The sequence below is a fragment of the Gymnoscopelus braueri genome (assembly GCF_963280865.1).
Source record: "Gymnoscopelus braueri genome assembly, chromosome: 7".
NCBI classification, from domain to species: domain Eukaryota; kingdom Metazoa; phylum Chordata; class Actinopteri; order Myctophiformes; family Myctophidae; genus Gymnoscopelus; species Gymnoscopelus braueri.
In genome coordinates this window covers 53,457,292-53,485,148 of record NC_137608.1, presented here as the reverse complement: position 1 = coordinate 53,485,148, position 27,857 = coordinate 53,457,292, and the positions used below count along the sequence as shown (strand labels likewise).

The following is a 27,857-nucleotide window of genomic DNA, read 5'->3' as shown; positions in this document are numbered from 1 at the left end:
TACATGAGGAGACAGAAGGTAGAGTATGTACATAAGGTTCATGAGGTGCTTAAGCATCAGCTATATACTGTTATGTGCAATAATCCAGACTGTCGTCTTGCCGGAAACAGATGATGTAACATCGTATCTTTAATCTGATTGGCTGATTATTCTAAACTACAGAACGAGTCCTCCTTCATTCTCTTTCAGACTCCAGAACTTCTCTTTCAGTAAACATCTGTTTATTCCGATCTCTTCATTCTGATCTGTTTATTCTCATCTGTTTATTCTCATCTGTTAAATTCAGTTCAGTTTTGATCATTGATGATTAAGATTACAGCCACCCTCCTCATCCTCTCCTCTGTTCTTGTCAAAGCTTAAGCGATCCCAGAAAGTAAGTACATTATAATTATGTTATTATATAATATATACATTTATATCTACTATTATTATATAAAACCAAAATATAAACGATAAAAACTACAAACAAAGGACACACACACACACACGCGCGCGCACACACACACACACACACACACACACACACACACACACACACACACACACACACACACACACACACACACACACACACACACACACACACACACACACACACACACACACACACACACACACACACACACTTTGATCACATAACTGTGCTTTTAAAGACATTAGATGGTTTCAGCCGTGAGATGTAATGAGGCTTGGATTGATGTTTAATGAACATGAAAAGCATTTTAAGAAATGTGTAGTAATTCTGAGAAACTTTGTAAGAAGCAAATCAAAATCTCTCTCTCTATCTCTCTCTCTCTCTCTCTCTCTCTCTCTCTCTCTCTCTCTCTCTCTCTCTCTCTCTCTCTCTCTCTCTCTCTCTCTCTCTCGCTCTGTCTCTCTAGTAACTGGTGATATTAAATAAAAGAATAATTCTGATTGGCTGCTGAGTGAATCAGGAAGTGAAATTCCAGTCAGTGGTGAGTTCAACCACACACACACACACACACACACACACACACACACACACACACACACACACACACACACACACACACACACACACACACACACACTCACCCCACTCAACCGCGTCATTCCAAAACCTATAACCGCTTGTGCTATAACCACGCCCACTTCTGTGAACATTCAACACATTCTAATACAGACTGAAACTATGACGAGAAATGTTGGTCGACCTTTTTTCACTGACGAAAACTAAATAAAAACTAAATAAAGACTAAGCTGTGATGACTAAAACTAAGACTAAATATATTGACAATTTCTTCAACAAATATAAACTAGACTAAAATGTTAGTGAGTGACGAGTGGAGAAGAGATCCAGTAGAACTAAAAGACAAGTCATTTTATGTCTGCGCTCGGGTGTTGTGCTCTGAAAATAGCAGATCTACAAGCTCACAACGCGTCGCGCTGCGATGCGTTGTGAGCTTGTAGATCTGCTATTTTCAGCACGCAACCAAGTGTAAAATCAGCCATAACGACGCCATCAAGGCACCGCCAAAACACATGTTAGTCGACTAAATGAACTGTAGATTTAGTCGACTAAAATCTTATGATATTTAGTCGACTAAAACTAGACTAAAACTAAAACATTTCAGTTGACTCCCCAAAATAATCATATTTGAACTCAGGACCCCCCACCCTGAAAAAGACTTGGAATTGTAGGAGTTGAGGCGTTACATTTAGTTTGACTCAGTTCGCACAGATAAATAGATCCACATGCTCTAAAAGAGCTTGTAGATCGGCTATTTTCAAAAATGTTGCTCTTTCTTATATTAATTGACAATTTGGCCAATGTTTGCCGAGTGTTTAGTATAGTTTGTTGATTACTTATGAAGCAGCAGCTATATAATGTTCATGATATGTGCAATAATCCAGACTGTCGTCTTTCTGGAAACAGATGATGTAACATCGTATCTTTAATCTGATTGGCTGATTATTCTAAACTACAGAACGAGTCCTCCTTCATTCTCTTTCAGACTCCAGAACTTCTCTTTCAGTAAACATCTGTTTATTCTGATCTGTTTATTCTGATCTGTATATTCTGATCTGTTTATTCTCATCTGTTTATTCTCATCTATTAAATTCAGTTTAGTTTTGATCAGTGGCGATAAAGATTACAGCCACCCTCCTCATCCTCTCCTCTGTACTTCATGTCAAAGCGATCCCAGGAAGTAAGTACATTATATTTATGTTATTATATAATATATACATTTATATACTGTTATTATATCAAAACAAATATGAACAATGCAAACTACAAACAAATGACGCACGCACACACACACACGCACACGCACACGCACCCGCACACACACACACACACACACACACACACACACACACACACACACACACACACACACACACACACACACACACACACACACACACACACACACACACACACACCTCTCATGTGAAACTTTGATCACATGACCAGTGTGTTTTTAAATACATTTGATGGTTTCAGCAGTGAGATGTAATGAGGCTTGGATTGATGTTTAATGAACATGAACAGCATTTTACCAGTGACGCTGAACACACAAACACACACACAGACACACACACAGACACACACACGCACACACACACACACACAAAAAACATCATATCTTTAATCTGATTGGCTGATTATTCTAAACTACAGAACGAGTCCTCCTTCATTCTCTTTCAGACTCCAGAACTTCTCTTTCAGTAAACATCTGTTTATTCTGATCTGTTTATTCTGATCTGTTTATTCTCATCTGTTCATTCTGATCTGTTTATTCTGATCTGTTTATTCTCATCTGTTTATTCCCATCTGTTTATTCTCATCTGTTTATTCTCATCTGTTTATTCTGATCTGTTTATTCTGATCTTTTTTATCCTGATCTGTTTATTCTGATCTGTTTATTCTCATCTGTTTATTCTGATCTGTTTATTCTCATCTGTTTATTCTGATCTGTTTATTCTCATCTGTTTATTCTCATCTGTTTATTCTCATCTGTTTATTCTCATATATTAAATCCAGTTCAGTTTTGATCAGTGATGATGAAGATTACAGTCACCCTCCTCATCCTCTCCTCTGTACTTCATGTCAAAGCGATCCCAGGAAGTAAGTACATTATACGTTATTATATAACATATATGTATATCTACTGTTATTATATAAAAACAAATATGAACAATGCACAATACAGCCAAATGACCTCACAAATGACCCTACAAACACACACACACACACACACACACACACACACACACACACACACACACACACACACACACACACACACACACACACACACACACACACACACACACACACACACACACACACACACACACACACACACACTCCTTTTACCTGTATATACAGTATTGGATCTTGAATGTTGGTCCAAATACATAAACATTAAAACAGATGTTAGGAACTGCTGTTGTAACATCATGAAATAAATCATTCTGTATTAATTACTTTCATAATAAAATAATAAAACAAAGAAACCATTTCAATCTGTTTCAGTGTGAATAAAACGTTTGACAGGAAGCTACTTTTAATATCCAACCTTTCACTTCATATAAGAACCAAACATGATTGTTTAACATGATGATTATGTGTTATTGTCACTGTGAAGAAGTTTGTTGTTGAATTTAATTTCATCTTTGTTTTATTTCCAGTGTTCCATGAGATGATTAATGTCCTTGGCTGTTCAGACACAGTTAAAGACTCATATAAAGAGTATATGGTGGGACTGGATGGTGAAGTGATGGTGTACACAGACTTCAACAAAGGGAAGATGGTGGATCTTCAGCCTCCATTTGTAGATCGTATCACCTTCCCAGGATTTTATGAAGCAGCTTTGAATCGGCAGCAGTACTGCAAAAACCAGCTGCACATCATTCGCACTGCCTTGAAGAAACCACCAGTGAAAGGTACATGAATACTATGAACACAATAGTTATTAACTAAAACGGTTGAATGTATTTAACATGAATGAAAATGTTTAAACATGTATATTATGCATTTATGGTTTTTAAGGTGAAATATTTTCTATATAATATTTATTTTTAGTAAACTTGAATATATGCTCGAGGTGCAGATAATAATGATTATACAACAGTTACCATCAAAATAAATATATCAAAATGTATTCATATTGTGAGACATTTTGTTCTAAAAAATATGGGCGTGGCATATCGGCTTGGGGGCGTGGTTTAAAGCTTTGGACGTCAAAAATAGCAGATCTACAAGCTCATAGCGTGGCACCGGGTGCCGCGCAATTAGCTTGTATATCTGCTATCAGCTGGGGGTGGACGTGGCCTATCATCTTGGGGGGGGGTGGTTTGAAGCTGTGAGTGTGGCCTATCACCTTGGGAGGTGTGGTTTTAAAATAATAATTCTACTGGGACCCCCCAAAATAATCCTATTTGAACTGGGACCCCCCAAAATAATCCTATTTGAACTGGGACCCCCCATATTTATCATATTTGAACTGGGGACCCCCCAAAATAATCCTATTTGAACTGGGACCCCCCAAAATAATCCTATTTGAACTGGGACCCCCCAAAATAATCCTATTTGAACTGGGACACCCCAAAATAATCCTATTTGAACTGGGACCCCCCAAAATAATCCTATTTGAACTGGGACCCCCCAAAATAATCCTATTTGAACTGGGACCCCCCAAAATAATCCTATTTGAACTGGGAACCCCCCATATTTATCATATTTGAACTGGGACCCCCCAAAATAATCCTATTTGAACTGGGAACCCCCCATATTTATCATATTTGAACTGGGACCCCCCAAAATAATCCTATTTGAACTGGGACCCCCCAAAATAATCCTATTTGAACTGGGACACCCCAAAATAATCCTATTTGAACTGGGACACCCCAAAATAATCCTATTTGAACTGGGACCCCCCAAAATAATCCTATTTGAACTGGGACCCCCCAAAATAATCCTATTTGAACTGGGACCCCCCAAAATAATCCTATTTGAACTGGGAACCCCCCATATTTATCATATTTGAACTGGGACCCCCCAAAATAATCCTATTTGAACTGGGAACCCCCCATATTTATCATATTTGAACTGGGACCCCCCAAAATAATCCTATTTGAACTGGGACCCCCCAAAATAATCCTATTTGAACTGGGACACCCCAAAATAATCCTATTTGAACTGGGACACCCCAAAATAATCCTATTTGAACTGGGAACCCCCCATATTTATCATATTTGAACTGGGGACCCCCCAAAATAATCCTATTTGAACTGGGACCCCCCAAAATAATCCTATTTGAACTGGGACCCCCCAAAATAATCCTATTTGAACTGGGAACCCCCCATATTTATCATATTTGAACTGGGGACCCCCCAAATCCTATTTGAACTGGGGACCTCCCAAAATAATGTCTGTGAGCTTGCAGATCGGTTATTTTCACGTTTGCCTCTTTCTTATTTATTTGACAATTTGGCCAATTTGCTATTAAAAAGGTCTTAAAAGTCATTACATTGTCACTTTATAAATGTGCAGATACCATGTATCCACTTATACTGTATGTTGGTTTGTTTACTGTTGAGTGAGAAAACAATGTTACCTATTAAGCTAATCATCTGGGGACCCCCAAAAAAAGGTATCTGGGGACCCCCCAGAAGTCAATGCATTCATTCAATTATTTGAATTGAATGATGATTTATTTGATACATTTGGGGGTTATATAAAATATTGCAATTTAATTTCAAAAGTAGTTGTTTAGTGTTTTCATTTAGGTTTGCAATGCAAGCTTTAATTACAGTATAAATAATGACCTTTATTTGTTTAATATAACTCAGCTGATTGTTGTAATGATTGACCTGGTATCCTATCGTTTCTTTGAGGCTCTACATTGTTCTCTCTACTCTCTACTTATGTGACTATTTACCTTGTTTATTGACTAGAGTTAGTGGTGGGAAAAGTACTCAACTGTTTTACTTAAGTAAAAGTATCATTACTGCAATCTAGAAGTACTCTGCTACAAGTAAAAGTCCAGAATTCCAAATTTACTTGAGTAAAAGTACAAAAGTATTGGCATCAAAATGTTCTTAAAGTACCAAAAGTAAAAGTACAAAAATGTTTGAAAATTGCAGGTCTACAAGCTCGTAGCGTGGCATATTTTCAAATAGCCTAGGTATAAAAAAAAGGGTTATCCTGGAAATACATGATGGGGTCAGACAGACAGACAGACAGACAGACAGACAGACAGACAGACAGACAGACAGACAGACAGACAGACTTTATGTAGTGACATATTTGGCCGATGGGGGGCAGTTAGCCTAGTGTTGATATTATACAGATGATAAGAAAACTGAACATTAATGACATTTTTAATTGTCTATTTCCAGATGGATATGTGTTCTATGAGACTCACCGTTGTGTGTTTAACTCCAGTGAGCTGAAGGACATACAGTACATTTGGTCAAATAATTTCGATGGTGATGAGCTGGTCAGGTGGGACAGTAGTGTAGATCAGTTTGTTGGATACACTGAGTATGGTGTGAAGAACGCAGAGCGCCTCAATAAAGATCCTACACAACTGGCTGTGATGAGAGCACAACGAGAGGCATTCTGCAAATCCAACACTGAGAACTACTACCCCCGTGTTCTGAACAAGAGAGGTGAGCTGATCTCAGAGCACTCAACACTCATCACCTCATAAACTATAACATGACATCATAATAAATCATTCTATTCAGAGATGATTAATGGTGTTAATATTGATCTGATAATGATTATAAAACATGACTTAATCTGCTGAGAAACATTTCAGATCCTCTTAAACACTTAAAGGGATAGTTCACCCCCAAAAAGATTTTTTTCTATCGATTAGTCACTCCATGGAGACTCGAATTCATGGATATTTATTTGTTTTTGTCGCATTTTTAAGCCAATAATTTGATGACCGGCAGCGGTTCCGGTAGGAGACACAAAGAGTCTCCTTTGTATCTCCTACCGGAACCGCTGCCTACCGGTCGGCTGGTCATCAAATTATTGTCTTAGGAATGAGACAAAAACAAAACAATATCCATGAATTCAAGTCTCCATGGGGTGACTAATCCATAGAAACAAATATTTTTTTGGGGTGAACTATCCCTTTAAGCCTGATTTATACTGTATCCTAACCAAGCCCCCAGAGTTGCTGAGAAACATTGAAGCTGCCACCCCAGTGGCCAAAGCTGGAACTGCAGGCGGGGAGAAATACATGCACGCGCAAAACATACTGAGAGATATTTATATTTATACATATAAATATGTAAACATATTATACATACATACATATGCATTTACAAATAAATGTGCATCTCGAGTGTATTTAATAAATATCTCGCGTTCAATCCTTGACACACGGGCTGCCGTAGAACGCAAAAAGGACACTATCGAACCAATAATTCTACTTCCGGCAGGTTTCCGGGTGCTTCAAAACGCCAGTGAGCACATTCATTGAAATGATAGCTGGGGGCGGGGCAATCCGCCCTCTAGTTATATTATACCTCTATGATCCTAACACGCTGTCACACAGTGGAAATAGCAGATCATCAAGCTCACAACATGTGGTGTCACCATCGTACACCGAGTATATATGAAACATATAGATCTATTTCTGAGTGTTTTCACCTACATATAATGACCTTCCTAAAACAGAGACACCAGGATTAATGTTTTTAAATTAACTTTAAAAAGAACCATGCAGGCTAAAACACACCTCTATACACTTAATTTGCACTATTTTCATTAAATGGTATTGCTTGGTTTATTTTTGTTTTTATAACTGTGTAACTGTGAATTATTTAATGTGTTTAAATTACATTATATATTTAGTATGTTAAAATTATATTATATAAATGCATTCTACTCTGTAGAAAACTGTAGACTATTGTAGAATCTACAGTATTCTATGAAATGTTGTTCTCTGGTGCCATCTGGTGGCCAAACACTGACATTTACAGTTTCAATTTCAATCAGACGCTCTTAATCCAGAGTGATTTACAGTAAGCAAGGAAAACACAAGGTAATACATCAAATGCATAGAAATAGTAATCTAGGATCATAGGTAAACCAATAACCTATCATCAGTCTAAACAGTATAATAAATAATAAATAATAATAAAATAAATAATCTGTACATTGAAACTATACAAACCGATAAAATACCAGGTCTACAATGAACCTGGCATCTGTCTACATAACATGATATCTAAATGACATTTTAGCCTTTGCATAAGCCTGCAAGGTCATCAAGGCTAGGTCTAGTGCTACAGGCTGAGGTGGAGTCTGAAGAGGTGTGTCAATGGGGAATTTTTGTTCCACCGCTTGGGAGCCAGAAGTGAGAAGAGTCTAGGACGTGTGGAGCTTTGTCCAGGGTGTTTTAGAGAAGGGAGAAGAGTCTAGGACGTGTGGAGCGTTGTCCAGGGTGTTTTAGAGAAGGGAGAAGAGTCTGGGACGTGTGGAGCGTTGTCCAGGGTGTTTTAGAGAAGGGAGAAGAGTCTAGGACGTGTGGAGCGTTGTCCAGGGTTTTTTAGAGAAGGGAGAAGAGTCTAGGACGTGTGGAGCGTTGTCCAGGGTGTTTTAGAGAAGGGAGAAGAGTCTGGGACGTGTGGAGCGTTGTCCAGGGTGTTTTAGAGAAGGGAGAAGAGTCTAGGACGTGTGGAGCGTTGTCCAGGGTGTTTTAGAGAAGGGAGAAGAGTCTGGGACGTGTGGTGCGTTGTCCAGGGTGTTTTAGAGAAGGGAGAAGAGTCTAGGACGTGTGGAGCGTTGTCCAGGGTGTTTTAGAGAAAGGAGAAGAGTCTAGGACGTGTGGAGCGTTGACCAGGGTGTTTTAGAGAAGGGAGAAGAGTCTAGGACGTGTGGAGCGTTGTCCAGGGTGTTTTAGAGAAGATTCAGACAGCTCCCCTGTGTTAGCTGATATGAGTGAGCGGGAGGGGTTGTAGGGTTGGATCAGGCTTGAAGATATGGGGGTGTCATATCTTTGGTTCCTTTTAGGCCAACAACAGTGTTTTGTACTCTGTGAGGGCAGCAGCTGGGAGCCAATGGAGGGAGAGGAGAACGGGGGAGAGCCGAGAAACGTGAACATTTTGGCTGGTTGACCAAGTGTATTGCGGCTTTCTGGATCATTTGGATCTAATTTGGATGATATACAATTATTAATGATAAAGACATGTTCCTATGACTGGCATATAATACTACTAGTACTACTACTACTACTACTACTACTACTACTACTACTACTACTAATGATAATGATAATGATAATGATAATAATAATCTTATTTATCCAGTGGAGCCCAAAGTGAGACTGAAGTCAGAGACTCCCCCTCGTCGTGGTGAACACACTCACATGCTGAGGTGCATTAGCTACGACTTCTATCCTGAAGTGATCCTGGTGACCTGGTGGATAGGTCAAGAGCCTTTGACCTCTGGTCTCTCCTATGCCGATCTGTCTGATGGAGACTGGTACTACCAGTACCACTCCTACCTGGAGTACACACCCAGGTACACACCTAACAGACACCTATACGTAGAAATACACACCTAACAGACACCTATACATTTATTATTTAAAAATAAAACAAGTGTTACTCACTTGCTGAAAATGGCCCATTAATTGGTAGGTTAATATTAAGTCACACACACACACACACACACACACACACACACACACACACACACACACACACACACACACACACACACACACACACACACACACACACACACACACATGAATACACACACAGGAATACGCTATAACGTGCGTATCTCGTTACTAAGTCTCTTCTGCCTCTTACCTTCCTATTTTTTCTGCAATGGGGAGGGAATAGTGGAATACACAATAAACACTAGAGCGGAGGAGAGCCCAGCGGGGCATTCACGCTCCTACACAATAATAGTCAAAAAAAATATGAACAAAGATCAACATGAATCAATGTGAATAGAATCGCGGCGCGATTCAGCATGTAGATCAGCTACTACTACTGTGTGTGTGTGTGTGTGTGTGTGTGTGTGTGTGTGTGTGTGTGTGTGTGTGTGTGTGTGTGTGTGTGCGCGCGCATGTGCATTACAGATCAGGAGAGAAGATCACATGCATGGTGGAACATCCCAGCCTGACCGCGCCTATCAAGATGGACTGGGGTCAGTTATTGTAATCTACTGTAATCTACTGTCTAAATAGCAGATATACAAGCTCATAGAGCGGCACCAAGTGCCGCACTATGAGCTTGTAGATCTGCTATTTTAGCAAATCTTTGAATATATATATTTTTTATGAACTTATTGATTTGATAAAAACATATACAAGACCAGATTGACTTGATAAAAGCAGATCAAAGAGTCAGCATGGTTTTATCAATGTGAAAACAAGACAGTTTTCTAAGACAGAACAAGCGCTGATGTTCTTTTTTACAAACTGCCTCACAGTTCTGAGTCTATGACTCTGTCCTAAGATACTTTCTGCACATTCCACAGCCTGCTTTATAATCATCATAGTAAAAGGTTGATTCATGTCTTCTAAAATCTATCATCATATCCTTTGTTTTGGATGTATTTATAGCTCTAAGAAGGACATGTCACATCAGGTGACAAACTCCTCAAGGACTGGACCAATAGGGTTGGACTCATTATTACTGAACAGACTCACAATGACTGTGTCGTCTGTTTATTGTTTAATGTAGCTTATTGTCAGACAACTCCATGTCAGAGTCAGTGAAGAACAAGGTGTTTTAATCTACTGTAATAATATGATATGATATCATATCATATAATATTTGTATTGTCAGATGACTCCATGCCAGAGTCAGTGAAGAACAAGGTGGCCATGGGAGCATCAGGTCTGGTTCTGGGTCTGGTCTTGTTCCTGTCTGGATTCATCTACTTCCAGTGGAAGAAACGAGGTGATTAGCATGTTTAATTAACTTATTTAATTAACATGTTTAATTAATTATTATACTACCAGTGGAAAAAATGAGGTCAGATCAACAGAGGATCACATGACATGTGGAACCCTCACAGAAATGCAAACAAACAAACAAACAAACATGTAAAACCACAACCTAAACAGGTTTATATTGGTTTAGAACCATAACCGGTTTAGACCAGTTTAGACGACCTAGTTAGAGGTCAAAGTGTGTTCTATGTAGTCACATTTAACTTTAATACATCAGTGTTACATTTAGTCCTAAATAAGAGTCAAATGTTCACATTAGTTCTGATGACTGAACCCTAATGTTGGTGTGTTGTTGTATTATTGTGTTATTGTGTGTACAATGTATGCATTTTATGTAGAAATACACACACAATACAACATTTATCTGTTTTTTGTCTCTCTTCTTCTTCTATCAGGTCGTATTCTGGTGCCGACAACCAATGACGATCTTTAGACTCCTCCCACACACCCAGGTTCACTTCCTCTTTCTTTTTAATAAACTTTTTTTTGTATAAAAGTGTATAAAACTAGAAAACATACACAAAACAACATGCTTGTGTAAGAAGTGAAACAACTAGCCTGGTCGTGTGAATTCACATTATCATGTGTCTTTTGCATAATTTATCATAATAATAAGGATAAGGATAATTCCTTTTAACAGGACGTTCATGAAAGTCCTTGCGGGCTTGTTTCCAATGAGGGTTAGGGTTAGGGTTAAGGGTTAATGAGCAATTAGGGGTTAAGAGTCTTGCTCAGGGACAAATTTCATTTCATCGACACGACACATATGCAGGCGTGGCCTGGAATCGTACCACACTGATGACAATGTGGTCAGACGGGGGGGGGGGGGTCCTCTTGGTAAACTAACAACTTGCTCATGATCTATTAACCATGTATAGCATAGTTTTAAATCATTAAACCATTAACAAACATTTGACAAGTTATGAGTAACACATTAACTGATCATTTGGGAATGATTAATTTACTATTATAAGGGGATGTTATTCTAAAGTGTTAACATGTTCACACAGTTAATACATTATAATTCTTATTGGTTTATTGTCTTTTCACAGAACACCTGGGTGTGTTTTCAGAGAAGCAGAGAGTCATCGCTGCCCTCTGGTGGAGAGAGGAGGAAAATTGTGTGTCCATTCATCTTTAAATACATTACATTACAGTCATTTAGCAGACGCTTTTATCCAAAGCGACTTACAATAAGTGTATTCAACATAGGTAGGGAACGAAAACTACTAATCACCAGAAGTCTTTAGTGCATTTTCTGCAAAAACAAGCAACCAAGAGTATACCTAGCGCTAAGGTAAAAGTGCAATATATCAGCCACCTATTTCCTTAAACAGATGAGACAAAAATAGCTAAATCAAATGAGCATGAGCTAAAACAAATAAGTGTATCGACTAAACAAGATCCAATAAACAATACAGCAATAGAAAACAAGCGTTCGTACAACTAGTTAACAACAAGTAGGTCAGGCAGAGAGGAAGGGTAGTGTTTCCTGAAGAGGTGGGTTTTCAGCCTGCGGCGAAATATGGGCAGTGACTCTGCTGTCCTAACATCAGTGGGAAGTTCAATACTCACAGCAGCAAAATGATGACATCATCCTCCTTTTTTACAAATGTGTCCTTTAAAAATGCTAATTGGCTAGCCAAGGCTAATGATAATTAGTGTGCGCCCATGTCGACGTGGTTTTGAGGTTTTTAGACATAGTTTCTGTGAGGTTAAAGGTCAGGGTTTAGGGTTAAGGTCAGGTTTATAGACATCGTTTTTGTGAGGTTAAAGGTCAGGGTTTAGGCGCCACCTGGGCGACACACCAAAGGAAGAGGGAGTCCCAATTAGTGTGGGCGGTTCATCAAATTACTTTGTATAGTTTTTGTCATCAGAAAACACAAACATAATATTTCAGTTCTAAACTATATTGAAACATTAAATAAATGATCACACACACAATCAGAGTTCTTCATAACATTAATATTAATATCCATCTGAATGGAAGTCAGTCAGCCATGTTTGTGAAAAAGGTTTTATTATTTTATAATTGACCATAAGTCATTTATTATGTAATCATTCATAATGTGTGATAATTAATGTGTTACGATCATTATGATGACATCACTGTTTCCCTGTGATGGGTGGACCTGATCCTCTAGGGTGGTCTGAGGTGATGGGTGGACCTAGACCTTCTAGGGTGGTCTGAGGTGATGGGTGGACCTAGACCTTCTAGGGTGGTCTGAGGTGAGAATGGTGGACTGCCACAGTCTATGACATGAATGGGAAATACTGATGACATGCAATCATTTATAATTGCATGTGCATATAAATCATTACTTAATATAATGATTTATATGTAATCATTCATATGTATAATGAGCAGGGGAGCAGATCTCATTACAACTGGGGGGGGGGGGGGGGGCACAAACAAGGAACATTCTCATCAATAATATCACCAACACAGAGTTCAGTTCTTATTTTTGGATCCTGATTTGACTAATGATCAATACATCCAGTAATCAATATCTACTGTAAATGATCAATATCTATAATGCTTAGAAAACTGGGCAGGGCTGCCTGTCAGTTATATATTAACCCCTGCCTTTCTTTCTGTGGTAAAACGTTCAGTAGGATAGACGTCGAATAATATTTTGATACAAAAAAATATATATATGTCATAAATAATAATTCATTACTCAGCACTAATTGAAGGACACATGGTGAAGTGTACTAAATGTGTCCTGTACATATAAACTTTAATTGAATACATGATCCATACATTCAGTCTATCCTGTCCCATTGTCCCATGAGGTTTTAATTATGTTAATTAGGAGAATGAGCACTCAGGGTGTGACAGTGACATGATGAGTTCTCTTTCAATGTTTTGATTGATTTTTTAACAATTAAGTGCACAACACTAGACACATAAGACAACACTCACAAATAAATAAATAAAACAGGACAGAATCAAGCCAGCAACCAACAATTGAGCGAAAAATATAATACAATTAAAATGAATAGTAGTCGTGTTTAAAGAACAAAATATGTGTCTAATTCCGACAGTTTAGATATTCCTTGGTCATCATTTCCGTTTTTCAGCTCCACTGTTGTGTTTCTAGCCGTTCATATTGGCTGAACTTCACTCATTAAACTAGTTAACAGCTCTGTGGACAAGTGATGATGATGATGAAGCTTGTGGATTTATGTATTTGGCAGTTGATGATCAGGACACAAGGGTGGCAAAAACAAAACTTAAAAAAAAAAGTGGAATCACTTTCTTGTAAATATATATTTTAAATTATATAATTTATTTCTAAATATTTTATTGGAGGAACATGTCAGACATGTCCCCTCCTTCCCCCCTGGGATCTGCGCCCCTGAACATGAATGGTTTGAAGTTCAGATGTTAGATTTTGGCTTTAATTTGCTTGGTTTGAATGGAATGTCACAATATCAATAAAGGAATGAGAAAACATAATTGTGCCTCATGTTCTCTTACATTTCACTGCAGGTGGGTTGCCAATTTCAGCCAATCAAGAGAGAGTGCCCATTCATCAGCTTAAACGTTCTAGTGTTCCAGTTTAAGTTTCATCACTTCCAATTCCACTTGTTTAATGTGTATCCTGTGTGAGTTCTCTCTCCTGATTGGATAAGAATAGTATCCAGAACTGAAAATGCATTTATTTAGTAAAGAGCTAGACTGGAGGATCCAGCCCCATCAAAGGTCTTGAAGGGCGGATCCAAAGCCTTGCGCTCGGTACCAGCGCTGCTTCCTATTGCTTCACCAATCTATGCACGGAACACGCTGATGTCACCAAATTTAGAGCGGCGCCCCTCTGCACTCTGATTGGTTAAGAGATAACAAGGTTTAGAAACCACCGTTCCTGCAACGTTCCCCTGCAGGCATGGGTTCCCGAGGCTAGTAAAGAGCTGGAAAGACATGGAGACTCCTGTTACTGAACAAACACTCTATAATAATGATTACTATCACAATATAGCTATTTTACACTGTTACTGAACAAACACTCTATAGCAATGATTACTACCACAATAGAGAGCTATTTAACACTGTTACTGAACAAACACTATAGTAATGATTACTATCACAATATAGAACTATTTAACACCGTTACTGAACAAACACTCTAGCAATGATTACTATCACAATATAGAGCTATTTAACAGAGCAGCAACACTAAGCAAGGTAGCTTTGATAACTTACAGTGTAGAGAAAGCTACACAGTGTGACTGAATGCATGTGTAACCATGGCAGAAATATAACAGATCAGTAACTTCGACTACGCCACCTTGGGAGTTTCACCCAAGGAATGAATTAAAGTGCTAAAGTAACCACACTGAATTATAACACAAGTTTGTTTATAAATGAATGGAGCAGAGACGTGCTTCAAGATAATCCAGTGTATTTATTATAAACCCCAACAGGATAATATTACCTCCCCAAATGGAAGTTACAGTTTAATTAAACACAATTTAATGTTAAAAGGGTAGAAAAGCACTATATCATAAAATACACAAGAGAAACCACAGTCAGACTGTAGGGGGAGGCGAGATAGAGGGGTTAGTAGAGTGAGGGTTCAAACACTTCTAAACTGTAAAACACAATTACACACTATAGGTGGGTTAGGTACACACTACAAACCACGCACACACAGCATGCAGTGGATAGAAGACAGTTCTCCCCCACAGTGAGACTGCGGTCGCCTCCAACTATCGGGGTACAAGAAATGACAATTATCACTATAAATGACAGTTGGGTTATCAATTAAAATAAAATACAATGCATAAGAAATAAGGATCTAACAAAGGGGAAAAGGCAGCAATGGAGCTAAGGAGCGCCTATAAAACAAAACAACAGTTAGCCCCCACAAGGCATTATAATTATACATCAAAATACATTAAAAAAAAAATACAGAACACTATAATACCTCAACAGTCAAGCTCTGTGTGTATAGGGCAGGGCACCTGACACATGGCAGGAGTACACAAGCCTACCTACATAATTATGTTAGAACCACAATATGAGGACACAATATATTCAAAGGAAACATTACTCTACATACCTCAGGTTAGGTGAGGTTTGGCCCTAACACCTGGCCTACAAACAGCCTCTTGGCCTCTGATCCTCAACCTCAACACTGAGGCAGAGAGGAGGGCGCCTGAGGAACATAGGACCATTAACAATAAATAAAATGTTCTAAACACACAGTTTAAAAGCAAAACAACAATCCATTGTCTACCTTTCTCAGACAAGCCAGTGCCTACAGAGAGCCAAACTGTAATGAGAGAATGAGCACCAGGCTTTATAGGGGAGGGGCTAATCAGTGACTACTTACACCTGAGTAATTGGGGCGTGGACACAGAAGCCTGAATGGAGACAGGTCTCCCTGTTACATATACATCTTTGTGTGTGTGTGTGTGTGTGTGTGTGTGTGTGTGTGTGTGTGTGTGTGTGTGTGTGTGTGTGTGTGGTGTCAGTCAAGTCCCTAGCAGGGACCCCCTGAGTCTATACATTTATGGAAGGATGATTGTTATTGCTTAAACATGTAACTATATAAGGTTGTGGGACATAATATGTTATATAGTTGTTAAAAAGCTACATAGAGCTGCTTTAAACAATGAATTGTCAGTGTATAGAGGTTAGTGGTTTTAACCCATTCAATCCGGGAACACATCTCTGTCATGTTAGATCTATTTGGCTATTCAAAAATAGCAGAGTGCCGCGCTATGAGCTTGTAGATCTGCTAATTTTGAAAAATCGTGATCATTTGTGTTTAGATATATATTTTCTAAAGCGAACATTTGTAAAATATGTTGTTCCAGGGACCTTCAGAAGCAAAGATTTGAGTTACCAAATGTTAGCTTTAAAAAATATATAAATATATTCAAATATTTGCAAAAATGTTCACGATTTTTCAAAAATAGCAGATCTACAAGCGTGTAGCTCATGAGCTTTATCTGCTATTTTTTTTATAGCCAAAGAAATCTAAAAGGACACGACGCGGAAGCTCACAACGCTTGTAGATCTGCTATTTTCAGAGAGCAACAGCTGAGCATAAAATGACTTGTCTTTTAGTTCTACTGGATCTCTTCTCCACTAGATCCCTCACTAACATTTAGTCTAGTTTTTATTTGTTGAAGAAAATGTCAACATATTTAGTCTTATCATAGTCATCATAGCTTAGTTTATATTTAGTTTTTATTTAGTTTTTATTTAGTTTTTATTTAGTTTATATTTAGTTTATATTTAGTTTTCGTCAGTGAAAAAAGGTCGACGAATATTTTTCCTCATTGACTATGAATTGAATACCAAGGACCTCAATGGAAACAAGACCGCAAGGATTTTTTAGACAAAGTATTTAAATGTAACTGTAATGTAATGTAGCTGTTTTACATGTTTGTCTAATAAAATATTAAATCAATCCATATTCAATGGTTTTAGTCCACAAAATCAACATTGCTTTTAACTCATTTAGAGCGGGAAAGAATCTGATTTTTTAAATTTCTTTGGCTATTAAAAAATAGCAGATCTACAAGCTCATAGTGCGGCATCGAGTGCCGCGCTATGAGCTTGTAGATCTGCTATTTTTTTAATTTATTTTTTATCTTTGAATATACGTTTTTTTAAAGCACACATTTTTTACTCAAATCTTTGCTTCTGGTGATTCTACTAATGTCTTCTAAATCATAACAGTTTTATGAAACACATGTTGCTATAATATCAGTGGTGCTCAAACTGTTTCATATCAAGGACCCCCCAAAATGACATTTAATGAGAGTATTTTGCTGCGGACCCTCATCTCAACATATTCTGTTCCAGGGACCCCCCAGAAGCAAAGATTTTAGTAAAAAAAAATGCTTGCTTTAAAAAATGTATATATAGAAAGATTTTTAAATAGCAGATCTACAAGCTCTTAGCGCGGTGCCGCGCTAAGAGCTTGTAGATCTGCTATTTTTGAATAGCCAAAGTATAAAATAATGGTTAAAGTGGTTAAAATCTAAAAGGACACAGAACCGTTCCCCGGTCTTAATGGGTTAAACCATTTAGACCCATTCTAAAACAGCTTCTAAATCCTGACCTGTTTTCTGATAAACTTCAAATATTTATTCAAAAATATCAAAAAAATAATATTGCTAAATACTGTACAATAAAGCAACAGGAACCCTAGAAGGGGTTCCTGTCCTGAAAGGTATATAGTTACAATAAGGGGTTCCTGTCCTGAAAGGTATATAGTTACAATAAGGGGTTCCCGTCCTGAAAGGTATATAGTTACAATAAGGGGTTCCTGTCCTGAAAGGTATATAGTTACAATAAGGGGTTCCTGTCCTGAAAGGTATATAGTTACAATAAGGGGTTCCCACCCAAAATGTGTTGTTAACCCATGCAGTACCATTTAGTGAGATGATGAAACGTCCGATAGCCTTTGTTCATTCTCAGACGCTGACACGATGGACAGACCTGATCTCTGACAAAGACGTGCTGATGGACCTTGTACCTCTCTCTCCACTGGAAGTAGAGCATGTACTCGGTGTGGTTGTTGTCCAGGTAAACCAGCCTCTCCGCCAGCTCCTTCGGGCCGCCGGGCGAAGTCGTCCACGTGAATGAAAGAGTCTCCCGGAACGTGGTCCTCGTAGTTGGCTCTGGAAGGGCCCAGGACCACGGGCACGGCCCCCATCCTCAGAGGATGGTACAGTCTGTCCGTCATGTAGTCCCTGTGGATGGAGTTCTCCCACGACAGGTAGAAGTTGCAGCCGTGCATCACCTTGACGTACTCTTCTGGAGTCACGGCGCGGTCGAAGGCTCTCCCGTAAACTTCTATCTTGACGTGGTTTTTCATCTCCTCGTAGACCTGGACTCTTTTATACTGAGGGTTCCAGTTGCTCACGATCCAGCACACCAGCTGGTCCTTCTCTGGCAGCTTGAAGCTCTCGTCCTCCTGTGTCACCATCACACATTTAAGTTGACCATTCATTGTCACTCAAATAAATGCGATTAAAGGTTAAAGGGATAGTTTACCCCCAAAATGACTTTTTCTCTATGGATTACTCACCCCATGGAGACTTGAATTCATGGATATTTTTGTCACATTCCTAAGCCAATAATTTGATTATCGGCAGCGGTTCCGGTAGGAGACACAAAGAGTCTCCTTTTGTGTCTCCTACCGGAACCTCTGCCTACCGGTGATGCTGGTCATCACATTATTGGCTTAGGAATGTTTTGGGTGAACTATCCCTTTAATTGTTTGTTTGGCCATTGAACATTATTGGAACATATGAATACAAAATACATTTCTGTTTGCCTTTTAGGCTTCATAATAAAAAACTGCACAGGCTAGATATGACAAATAACTTAAATATACAAAGAGATTATTGACATATTTAATCATTTTATACATTTGAAAATATAGCTCATCAACAATAGCTGATCTACAAGCTTACAACGCGTCACTTTGTGACGCGTTGTAAGCTTGTAGATCAGCTATTTTTTATTTTGTTTTTATATATTTGAAAATGTGTGAAAGATTTTCAATATGAAAATGATTATGACGATTGAGCGAAAAATAATTGCGATTATCTCAAATAATTGCTATTAGACGATAATGTAATAATTGTGCCAGGCCTATCTGTGTCACCGGGACGAGGGACCCGTAAGGCACCGGGATGTGAGAGTCTAGCCGATAACTGCTGGTCAGGTTGAACAGGTCGTTGAGCGCGGGGATGTGAGGAGAATTCAGCGGCGACTCCCAGTTAAACCAAATCCACTTCTGGAACCAGGGCCGTGGTTCTGGCGGCATGTTGTCCAGCCCGCCATGGATTTCTCTGTGGTGGAACAGGACGGCGTGGATGTCTCTGTGGTGGAACAGGACGGCGTGGATGTCTCTGTGGTGGAACAGGACGGCGTGGATGTCTCTGTGGTGGAACAGGGCGGCGTGGATGTCTCTGTGGTGGAACAGGACGGCGTGGATGTCTCTGTGGTGGAACAGGACGGCGTGGATGTCTCTGTGGTGGAACAGGACGGTGTGGATGTCTCTGTGGTGGAACAGGACGGCGTGGATGTCTCTGTGGTGGAACAGGACGGCGTGCGCTTCGTGGTAAACGCTCCGGTCGTCCTTCAGCCGACATCCTTCCATGTCCAACTCACTGCACCTGAGACATTGGTGGGAAAAAAGTATTCAATTGTTTTACTTAAGTAAAAGTATGTAGAAACACTCTGTTACAAGTGCAAGTCCGGAATTCAAAATTTACTTGAGTAAAAGTTGTACAAGTATTGGTATTAAAATGTACTTAAAGTACCAAAAGTAGAAAGTATAAATCATGCAGAATGTCCCGTTTCACAAGTTTTCAAATGTATAAAATGTATTTAAAAAGATGCAGATCTACAAGCGATGCGACACATTGTGAGCTTGTAGATCGGCTCTTTTCAAATGGCCTGAAATGTATATAGGGCTGAAGTGGTTAATGTATGTTTTGTAATAATAATCCAAATCTACAAAGTAACTACTGTAGTAACTTAAGTTTTCTAACAATTGTAGTGGAGTAAAAGTACAATATTTACCTCTGAGATGTAGTGGAGTAGAAGTGAAAGTACTGAACATTTGAAATACTCCAGTAAAGTAAAATAAAATACCTCAACATTGTACTTAAAGGGTAAGTTTAAGTTTAAATGATTGGCTTAGAAATGCGACAAAAACAAAAGAATATCCATGAAGTCTCCATGGGGTGACTAATCCATAGGGGAAAAAAAAGAATTTGGGGGTGAACTATCCCTTTAAGTACAGCACTTGAGTAAATGTACTTAGTTACTTAACACCACTGACCTGAAATCAACCTTGTGGCCAAACGGCCAGAACCACATCAATATCAGAATGTGGTTCTCTGTGTGAACGGACTGTGGAACCATCTGCTTGTCTGGTGGTGTGGTGCAGTTTGGGTTGAGGAGCTGAAGGGACGTGTCTGGTCCTGGTCTGGAGACCTTCTCCTTCTTACAGATGCTGAAGGAGGTCAGGTTGATGTCCAGGTTGTAGAACATCAGATACCACAGCAAACACAGGAGGAACAGGAAGCCCATGCACAGGTGTTGTCTGGTGCACTGGAACCATGACGTCATGGTTCTAGCTCTGAGAGAGAGAACACAGTCACTTCATTACACAATCTATACACAGTGGTGGAAAGTAACTAAGTACATTTACTCAAGTACTGCAGAATGTCCCATTTCACAAGTTTTCAAATGTATACAATGTCTACAGACATAGTACAATTTAGATTTTTACTTTACTGGAGTGTTTCCAACTTTTCAGTACTTTTACTTCTACTCCACTCAAGGGGCCAGCCTGAGATTTTTACATTGACGCCAATACGGAAGAGACAGTTCCAAACAAGCACAAAACCAAACACTTTCATGAGGAGGAGAAGCTATCAAAGGTTTATTTCTGAAGTATTATGCGACTCACTCCTCCGTTCAAGCAATGAAGTCCAGTGGTCTGTTGAATCCACCTTTTCTATTCATATACTGCCTGTAGTTTCGCTGTTTTACCCCTGCTGGTGTCAGAGATAATTGATCTCAATGAAAGCGGATGGGTTTTGACAAACTTTACTAGTTTTTTTTTAAACTAGATTTTCTTACCTTAATAAAAATGGTCATAAATAGTATATGCTTCCAGTCGCTAGTTTAAAGTCTCCTTTCAATCATCATGATATGCGTTTTGGTAAATTATGGTCCCATTTATTTGAAAATTGACGATAAAGTAGGTTATGCTCTAGGAGGGGCGGGATGATTTGATTGACAAGCTACCCAACCAATAGCATTCATTTCAGGTTGCAAAGCATTATGACGCGATATTGAAAGATGGCGGATTGCACACAACTGAACAATCGGCTGCATTTTCGGTCTGTAGAAACCAATGGCGTGACGCTGTCCATTCTTTTTATACAGTCTATGACTCCACTACATCTCAGAAGAAAGTATAATCATTTTACTCCACTACAATTATTTGAAAACTTTAGTTACTTTGTATATTGTGATTATTATTAGTCAGTTCTGTGTGATGTGTTTTACATCGTGGTGTTGCTTCAACAGACGACATCATTTGCATCATTAACCCATTCAATTCAGGAACGCATCTGTGTCATTATGTATGTATTTTAAAGCAAACATTTGTAACTCAAATATTAAATAATAATAATAATAATAATAAATAATAATAAAATTATTGTCTCCTGCACCTGGCTCACTGATAACACACTATCATTACACCTGACTCACTGATAACACACTATCATTACACCTGACTCACTGATAACACACTATCATTACACCTGACTCACTGATAACACACTATCATTACACCTGACTCACTGATAACACACTATCATTACACCTGACTCACTGATAACACACTATCATTACACCTGACTCACTGATAACACACTATCATTACACCTGTGGGTAAAAAACTGAATCCATTATTTTGGGGTCCAGAATAAACCTCTACAAGGCCAAAGAGGGTGACAATGTTATCACAAGGAAAGATGAAATAATGACCTACCTGGGTTCTATCTTAGAGGACAACGTCTCCAGTGGAAAAATGGCAAAAATAAAGTAATGATATAAGTCAACCAAAGAAGAGGTTTTGTATTCAGGATCTCCTCTGTGGTTCAGCAGGAACACACTGAGGACACTAGCAGGAGCACTCACTCATCCAATGTCATTTTGACTTACTTTAGCACCACAAAGGCATTAAAAACAAAGCTTCAGACCCTCTCTAAACAAACAGGTCAGGTTAGGTTACTACTTTTACTTCTACTCCACTACATCTCAGAGGCAAATATTGTACTTTTACTCCACTACAATTATTAAAAATAAAGTTACTTTGCAGATATAAATTATTACATTATAAAACATACATTAACCACTTTAGCCCTATTTTATACCTAGGCTATTTTAAAATAGCCGATCTACAAGCTCACAACGCGTCGCATCGCGACTTTAAGTACATTTTGATACCAATACTTTTGTAATTTACTTTTACTCAAGGAAATCTTTATTCCGAACTTTTACCCTTGTAACAGAGTACTTTTACATTGCAGTATTGACACTTTTACTCAAGTAAAACATTTGAGTACTTTTTCCACCACTGCTCAAAACAAACTGGTCAGGTTACTGGTTACAGCGAAGGCCCGATCCCCCCGGGTTACTGTGACCTCCAGGAGGGCCTTATCTGAGGATCTTTTTTTTTTTTTTTTTTTTTAAATGGGGATTTTCACTGTGTGTAAATCATAAAATTGAAGAAACTTTTACATTTAAAACGTACATTTTACTAATAATAATAAAAATTAAAAAAGGATCATGTACCCAAAATGCACTTGACTTCCTGCCAAAAGTTCACAGACGCGTGACTCCTATGCGCGCGACCGGGACCCGGCACGGCAGCGTAACATAAACATGCAGAACTGGCTAAAAACAGGGAAACTGTCAGGTGGACGTGGTGAATCTAAAGTTAATGAAAGTAATGAAAGTAATGAAAGCGGACAGGAGGAAGAGGCGAGAGCAGCGGAGAGCAGCGTTGTAGTGGAGACAGAGAGTGATGATGACAATGACACGGGGGAAACTGAAAAGGGGGTTTGTGGGGCACAGACACAACAGCCAGGCCCTCCATCAAGAAAACGGGCTAAAAGAGACAACGAGACTGGGCGAAAGACTGGAATAAGAAAAAGGAAATATGATGAAAATGATCTGTGTCTCTGGGCTTCACTTGGATTGGTGATGTGGATCACCCAGACCCCCAGTGTGTGATGTGCAGTGACGTCCTATCTAACAGCAGCATGAAGCCTTCATATCTACGTCGCCACTTAACCACTAAGCATGCCGACGTAACTAAAGAACCCCTTGCATTTTTCAAATCAAAAATTGGCGGAGTTGAAAGACAGACAAAATAAACTGCAGTTTCATTCATGTGGTGGCTCTACCAAAAAGGCACTAAAGGCTTCTCATCTGGCAAGTTACAGAATTGCTAAAAAAAAAGGGCTACCTCACACACTTGTGGAAGACGTGTGCCTGCCAGTTGCCAAAGATATGGTTGAATGTATGATTGGAGAGAAAGAAGCAAAAAGACATGATCCCTGTGTCCAACAACACTGTGTCAAGACGCATCGATACATGTCCGAAAACATCCTGGCTACGTTAGTCAGTCGCGTGAAAAACAGTGAGTTTTATTCTCTCCAAGTAGATGAGTCCACAGATGTGGCAAATCTGGCTAATCTGTTGGTGTACGTTCGTTACCTATTTGAAGGAACGGTGAAGGAGGATTTTTTGTTCTGTCGGCCTCTTGTTACCCGAACAACAGGAGAAGAAACCTTTAATTTGATGAATGCCTTTATGAGGTCCAATGGAATCGACTGGACGCGCTGCGTTGGATTGTGCACTGATGGGGCAAAGTCGATGACAGGGAAGCATATAGGGCTTATAGCTCACATCAGGAAAGTCTGGCCATCCGTTGTGTGGTCACACTGCAGTGTTCACAGGGAGGCCCTCGCTGCAAAAAACATGCCAGCTGATCTACTTTCAGTCCTCCATGATTCTGTGAAACTGGTTAATTTCATCAAAGCTCGTCCGCTAAATTCAAGGCTGTTTACTGTGTTGTGCAATGAAATGGGAAGTGAACATAAAGCATTGCTTTTGCACACTGAGGTGCGCTGGTTGTCGCGAGGCAAAGTATTGACAAGGCTCTTTGAACTGCGACATGAACTTCAACAATTCTTTGAAGACAACCCGTTCCATTTGGCCTCTAAACTGCATGATGAGGATTTTCTGCAGAAGCTTGCCTATCTGGTTGACATATTTTCAGTTCTGAATGAATTGAATTTAGGTTTGCAGGGAGTCAGTGTTACACTGTTCAACACACACGACAAGATCGAGGCCATGGTAAAGAAGCTACGGTTCTGGGCTCGCTGTGTGAGTGGGAATATGCTCCTGTGGTTCCCTTCACTTCATGCGTTCTTGGAGGAAAACGAAGTTGCCATGAGTGAACCTGTAAACATCTCAACCAGCTCGCTGAGCAGTTACGGAAATATTTCCCACCTATGGATGCATCTCAAACGTGGATTCGCAACCCATTTGAAGTTTCCCCTCCTGTCCCACAACTGTCACTACAACAGCAGGAACAGCTGATTGACCTGTCATCTATGGAGCGCTGCTGCTGTGTTTCAAACGAAAGCCACTTGTACATTTTTGGACAGAGGCAATGACAGCACACCCCGACCTGCAGGGTTTTAATGCCCTTTGCCACAACCTATCTATGCGAGGCTGGATTCTCTGGTCTCACAGTGAAGACAAAATATCGGCAAAGACTGAATGATGTTGAGAAGGACTTGCGCATTAAACTCTCTTCAATTGCACCAAACTTCGCAGAGCTTTGTGCACAGATGCAGGCCCACCCGTCGCATTAACGTGGGTAAGTAATTAACCATCAATATCATTATTGCAGTGCTGGTTTTCATATATTAATTTTAAATAGAATCGCAGGTAGAACATGATTCCACATAACAGAGAAAACAACACAAACCCAAGCAAAAGCAATTGAAATTATGATTAATCTCAGCTACTGGGAATAATCACGCCTTTCTTTTTCTCTCTCTCTCTCTCCCTTCCCTCTCCCTCCCTCCCTCTCTCTCCCCCTCTCTCCCTCTTTCTCCCTCTCTCTCGGCCCCCTCGCTCTCTCTTTCTGCAGGCTGAACCTCCTGCACTGCACTTGAAAATCCTTAAAAATCCTTTTTGTTTTAGTTTTTTGGCCAATCTGTTTCAGAGCCTACACATGTCATTTTTATTTGTTGCAATTTGAGTAAAATGACTAGTGTTACATTTTCGCTAATAACTGCTGCTGATTGATAGCTGGTTAATCGTTAGTTGTGGCTCCATAAGGGGAGCATAATGTTTACTTGGTTTCATATTATTATTCTGAATTCTCCCAATTTTTGTGAATGTGAGAGCTCATAGGCCTACTGCACTTTTGTATGTGTTCTTATTGGATTAAAACTGATATTGTTAGTGCGGATATAAATAGACTGTGTTGCCTTTTTTATGTTGGGCATTGGGGGGTCAGACCGGCCGACAGGCGGGGATGAAGGGGACAGTCGCAACAAAGACGTCGCAAACTTCTTAACTTAAGAATTAATTTAATGTATATTTGTGTGGCGGTGGACTGGTGGAAATGCACGCTGCGTGCGTCGCATTTGAACCAGTATGTTTATTTAGACTTCTGTAGGAGAGTCTGTGTTACCTTTTACAACTGAAAGTGATACAGGGAGAGCATTTAGTTTCAGGGAATGAGGATGTTTGTTGTTCCTGTTCCAGTGCATGAAATGTCTCTCATTTCAGAGTTGCTTCATGGAGAAGTTCACATGGGGGCAGTGGTGGAAAAAGTACTCAAATGTTTTACTTAAGTAAAAGTATCAATAATGTGATGTAGAAGTACTCTGTGTTACAAGTAAAAGTCTGGAATTCAAAATTTACTTGAGTAAAAGTACAAACGTTTTGGAATCAAAATGTACTAAAGTACCAAAAGTAGAAAGTACTCATTATGCAGAATGTCCCATTTCACAAGTTTTCAAATATATGAAATGTCTAAAAAATCTTTTGAAAATAGCAGATCTACAAGCTCACAATGCGCCTTGTGAGCTTGTAGATCTGCCATAGACACACACACACAGACACAGACACACAGACACACAGACACACAGACACACACACACACACACACACACACACACACACACACACACACACACACACACACACACACACACACACACACACACACACACACACACACACACACACACACACACACACACTATACAGAACCTTTCACAGTTACAAAATGAATAAATTCTGTATGGGACAAACAACAGACATCCTTTAATTAAATCTAATCTGTGTACAAAATGAATGCAATGATTTAATGTTCCACTCTCATGTATTTTAAAGCTCAGCTGCTGTCAATACTAACTGGAGATAAAGTTTCAAAAGGTTGACTTTTTGTTTCTTTCCAAGACTGAAAAAAAGTTAATAATTTATTATACATCACAGATAAACATACATTTAAGAATGTGCTTATTTACCTGTGTTGTGTTTCACTGATTGATCTGCAATAAACCAGTGGTTCTCAACCTTTTCAGACCACGACCCCCCAAAATAATCTTATTTGAACTCGGGACCTCCCAAAATAATCATATTTGAACTGGGGACCCCCCAAAATAATCATATTTGAACTGGGGACCCCCCAAAATAATCTTATTTGGACTCAGGACCACCCAAAATAATCTTATTTGAACTCAGGACCCCCCATCCTGAAAAAGACTTGGAATTGTAGGAGTTGAGGCGTTACATTTAGTTTGACTCAGTTCGCACGGATAAATAGATCTACATGCTCTAAAAGAGCTTGTAGATCGGCTATTTTAAAAAATGTTGCTCTTTCTTATATTAATTGACAATTTGGCCAATGTTTGCCCAGTTTTTAGTATAGTTTATTGATTACTTGAAGCAGCAGCTATATACTGTTCATGATATGTATAATAATCCAGACTGTCGTCTTTCTGGAAACAGATGATGTAACATCGTATCTTTAATCTGATTGGCTGATTATTCTAAACTACAGAACGAGTCCTCCTTCATTCTCTTTCAGACTCCAGAACTTCTCTTTCGGTAAGCATCTGTTTATTCTGATCTGTTTATTCTGATCTGTTTATTCTCATCTGTTTATTTTGATCTGTTTATTCTGATCTGTTTATTCTCATCTGTTTATTCTCATCTGTTTATTCTCATCTATTAAATTCAGTTCAGTTTTGATCACTGATGATGAAGATTACAGCCACCCTCCTCATCCTCTCCTC

At 39.1% G+C, this 27,857-nt stretch overlaps 1 protein-coding gene across 1 annotated transcript; it reads left to right on the top strand.

The window, feature by feature from the left end:
* Positions 1-221: 221 nt before the first annotated feature.
* On the top strand, positions 222-13,817 carry LOC308089150 (HLA class II histocompatibility antigen, DP beta 1 chain-like; the record flags this gene model as incomplete). The annotated part of the gene is made up of 8 exons (XM_080433717.1): positions 222-373; positions 882-956; positions 2,088-2,171; positions 3,011-3,094; positions 3,661-3,915; positions 6,373-6,645; positions 9,304-9,517; positions 13,784-13,817. The coding sequence occupies exons 4-8, from the start codon at positions 3,028-3,030 to the stop codon at positions 13,815-13,817; spliced, it is 843 nt and encodes a 280-aa protein (XP_080289843.1). The 5' UTR covers positions 222-373; positions 882-956; positions 2,088-2,171; positions 3,011-3,027.
* Between the last annotated feature and the right edge of the window lie 14,040 nt (positions 13,818-27,857).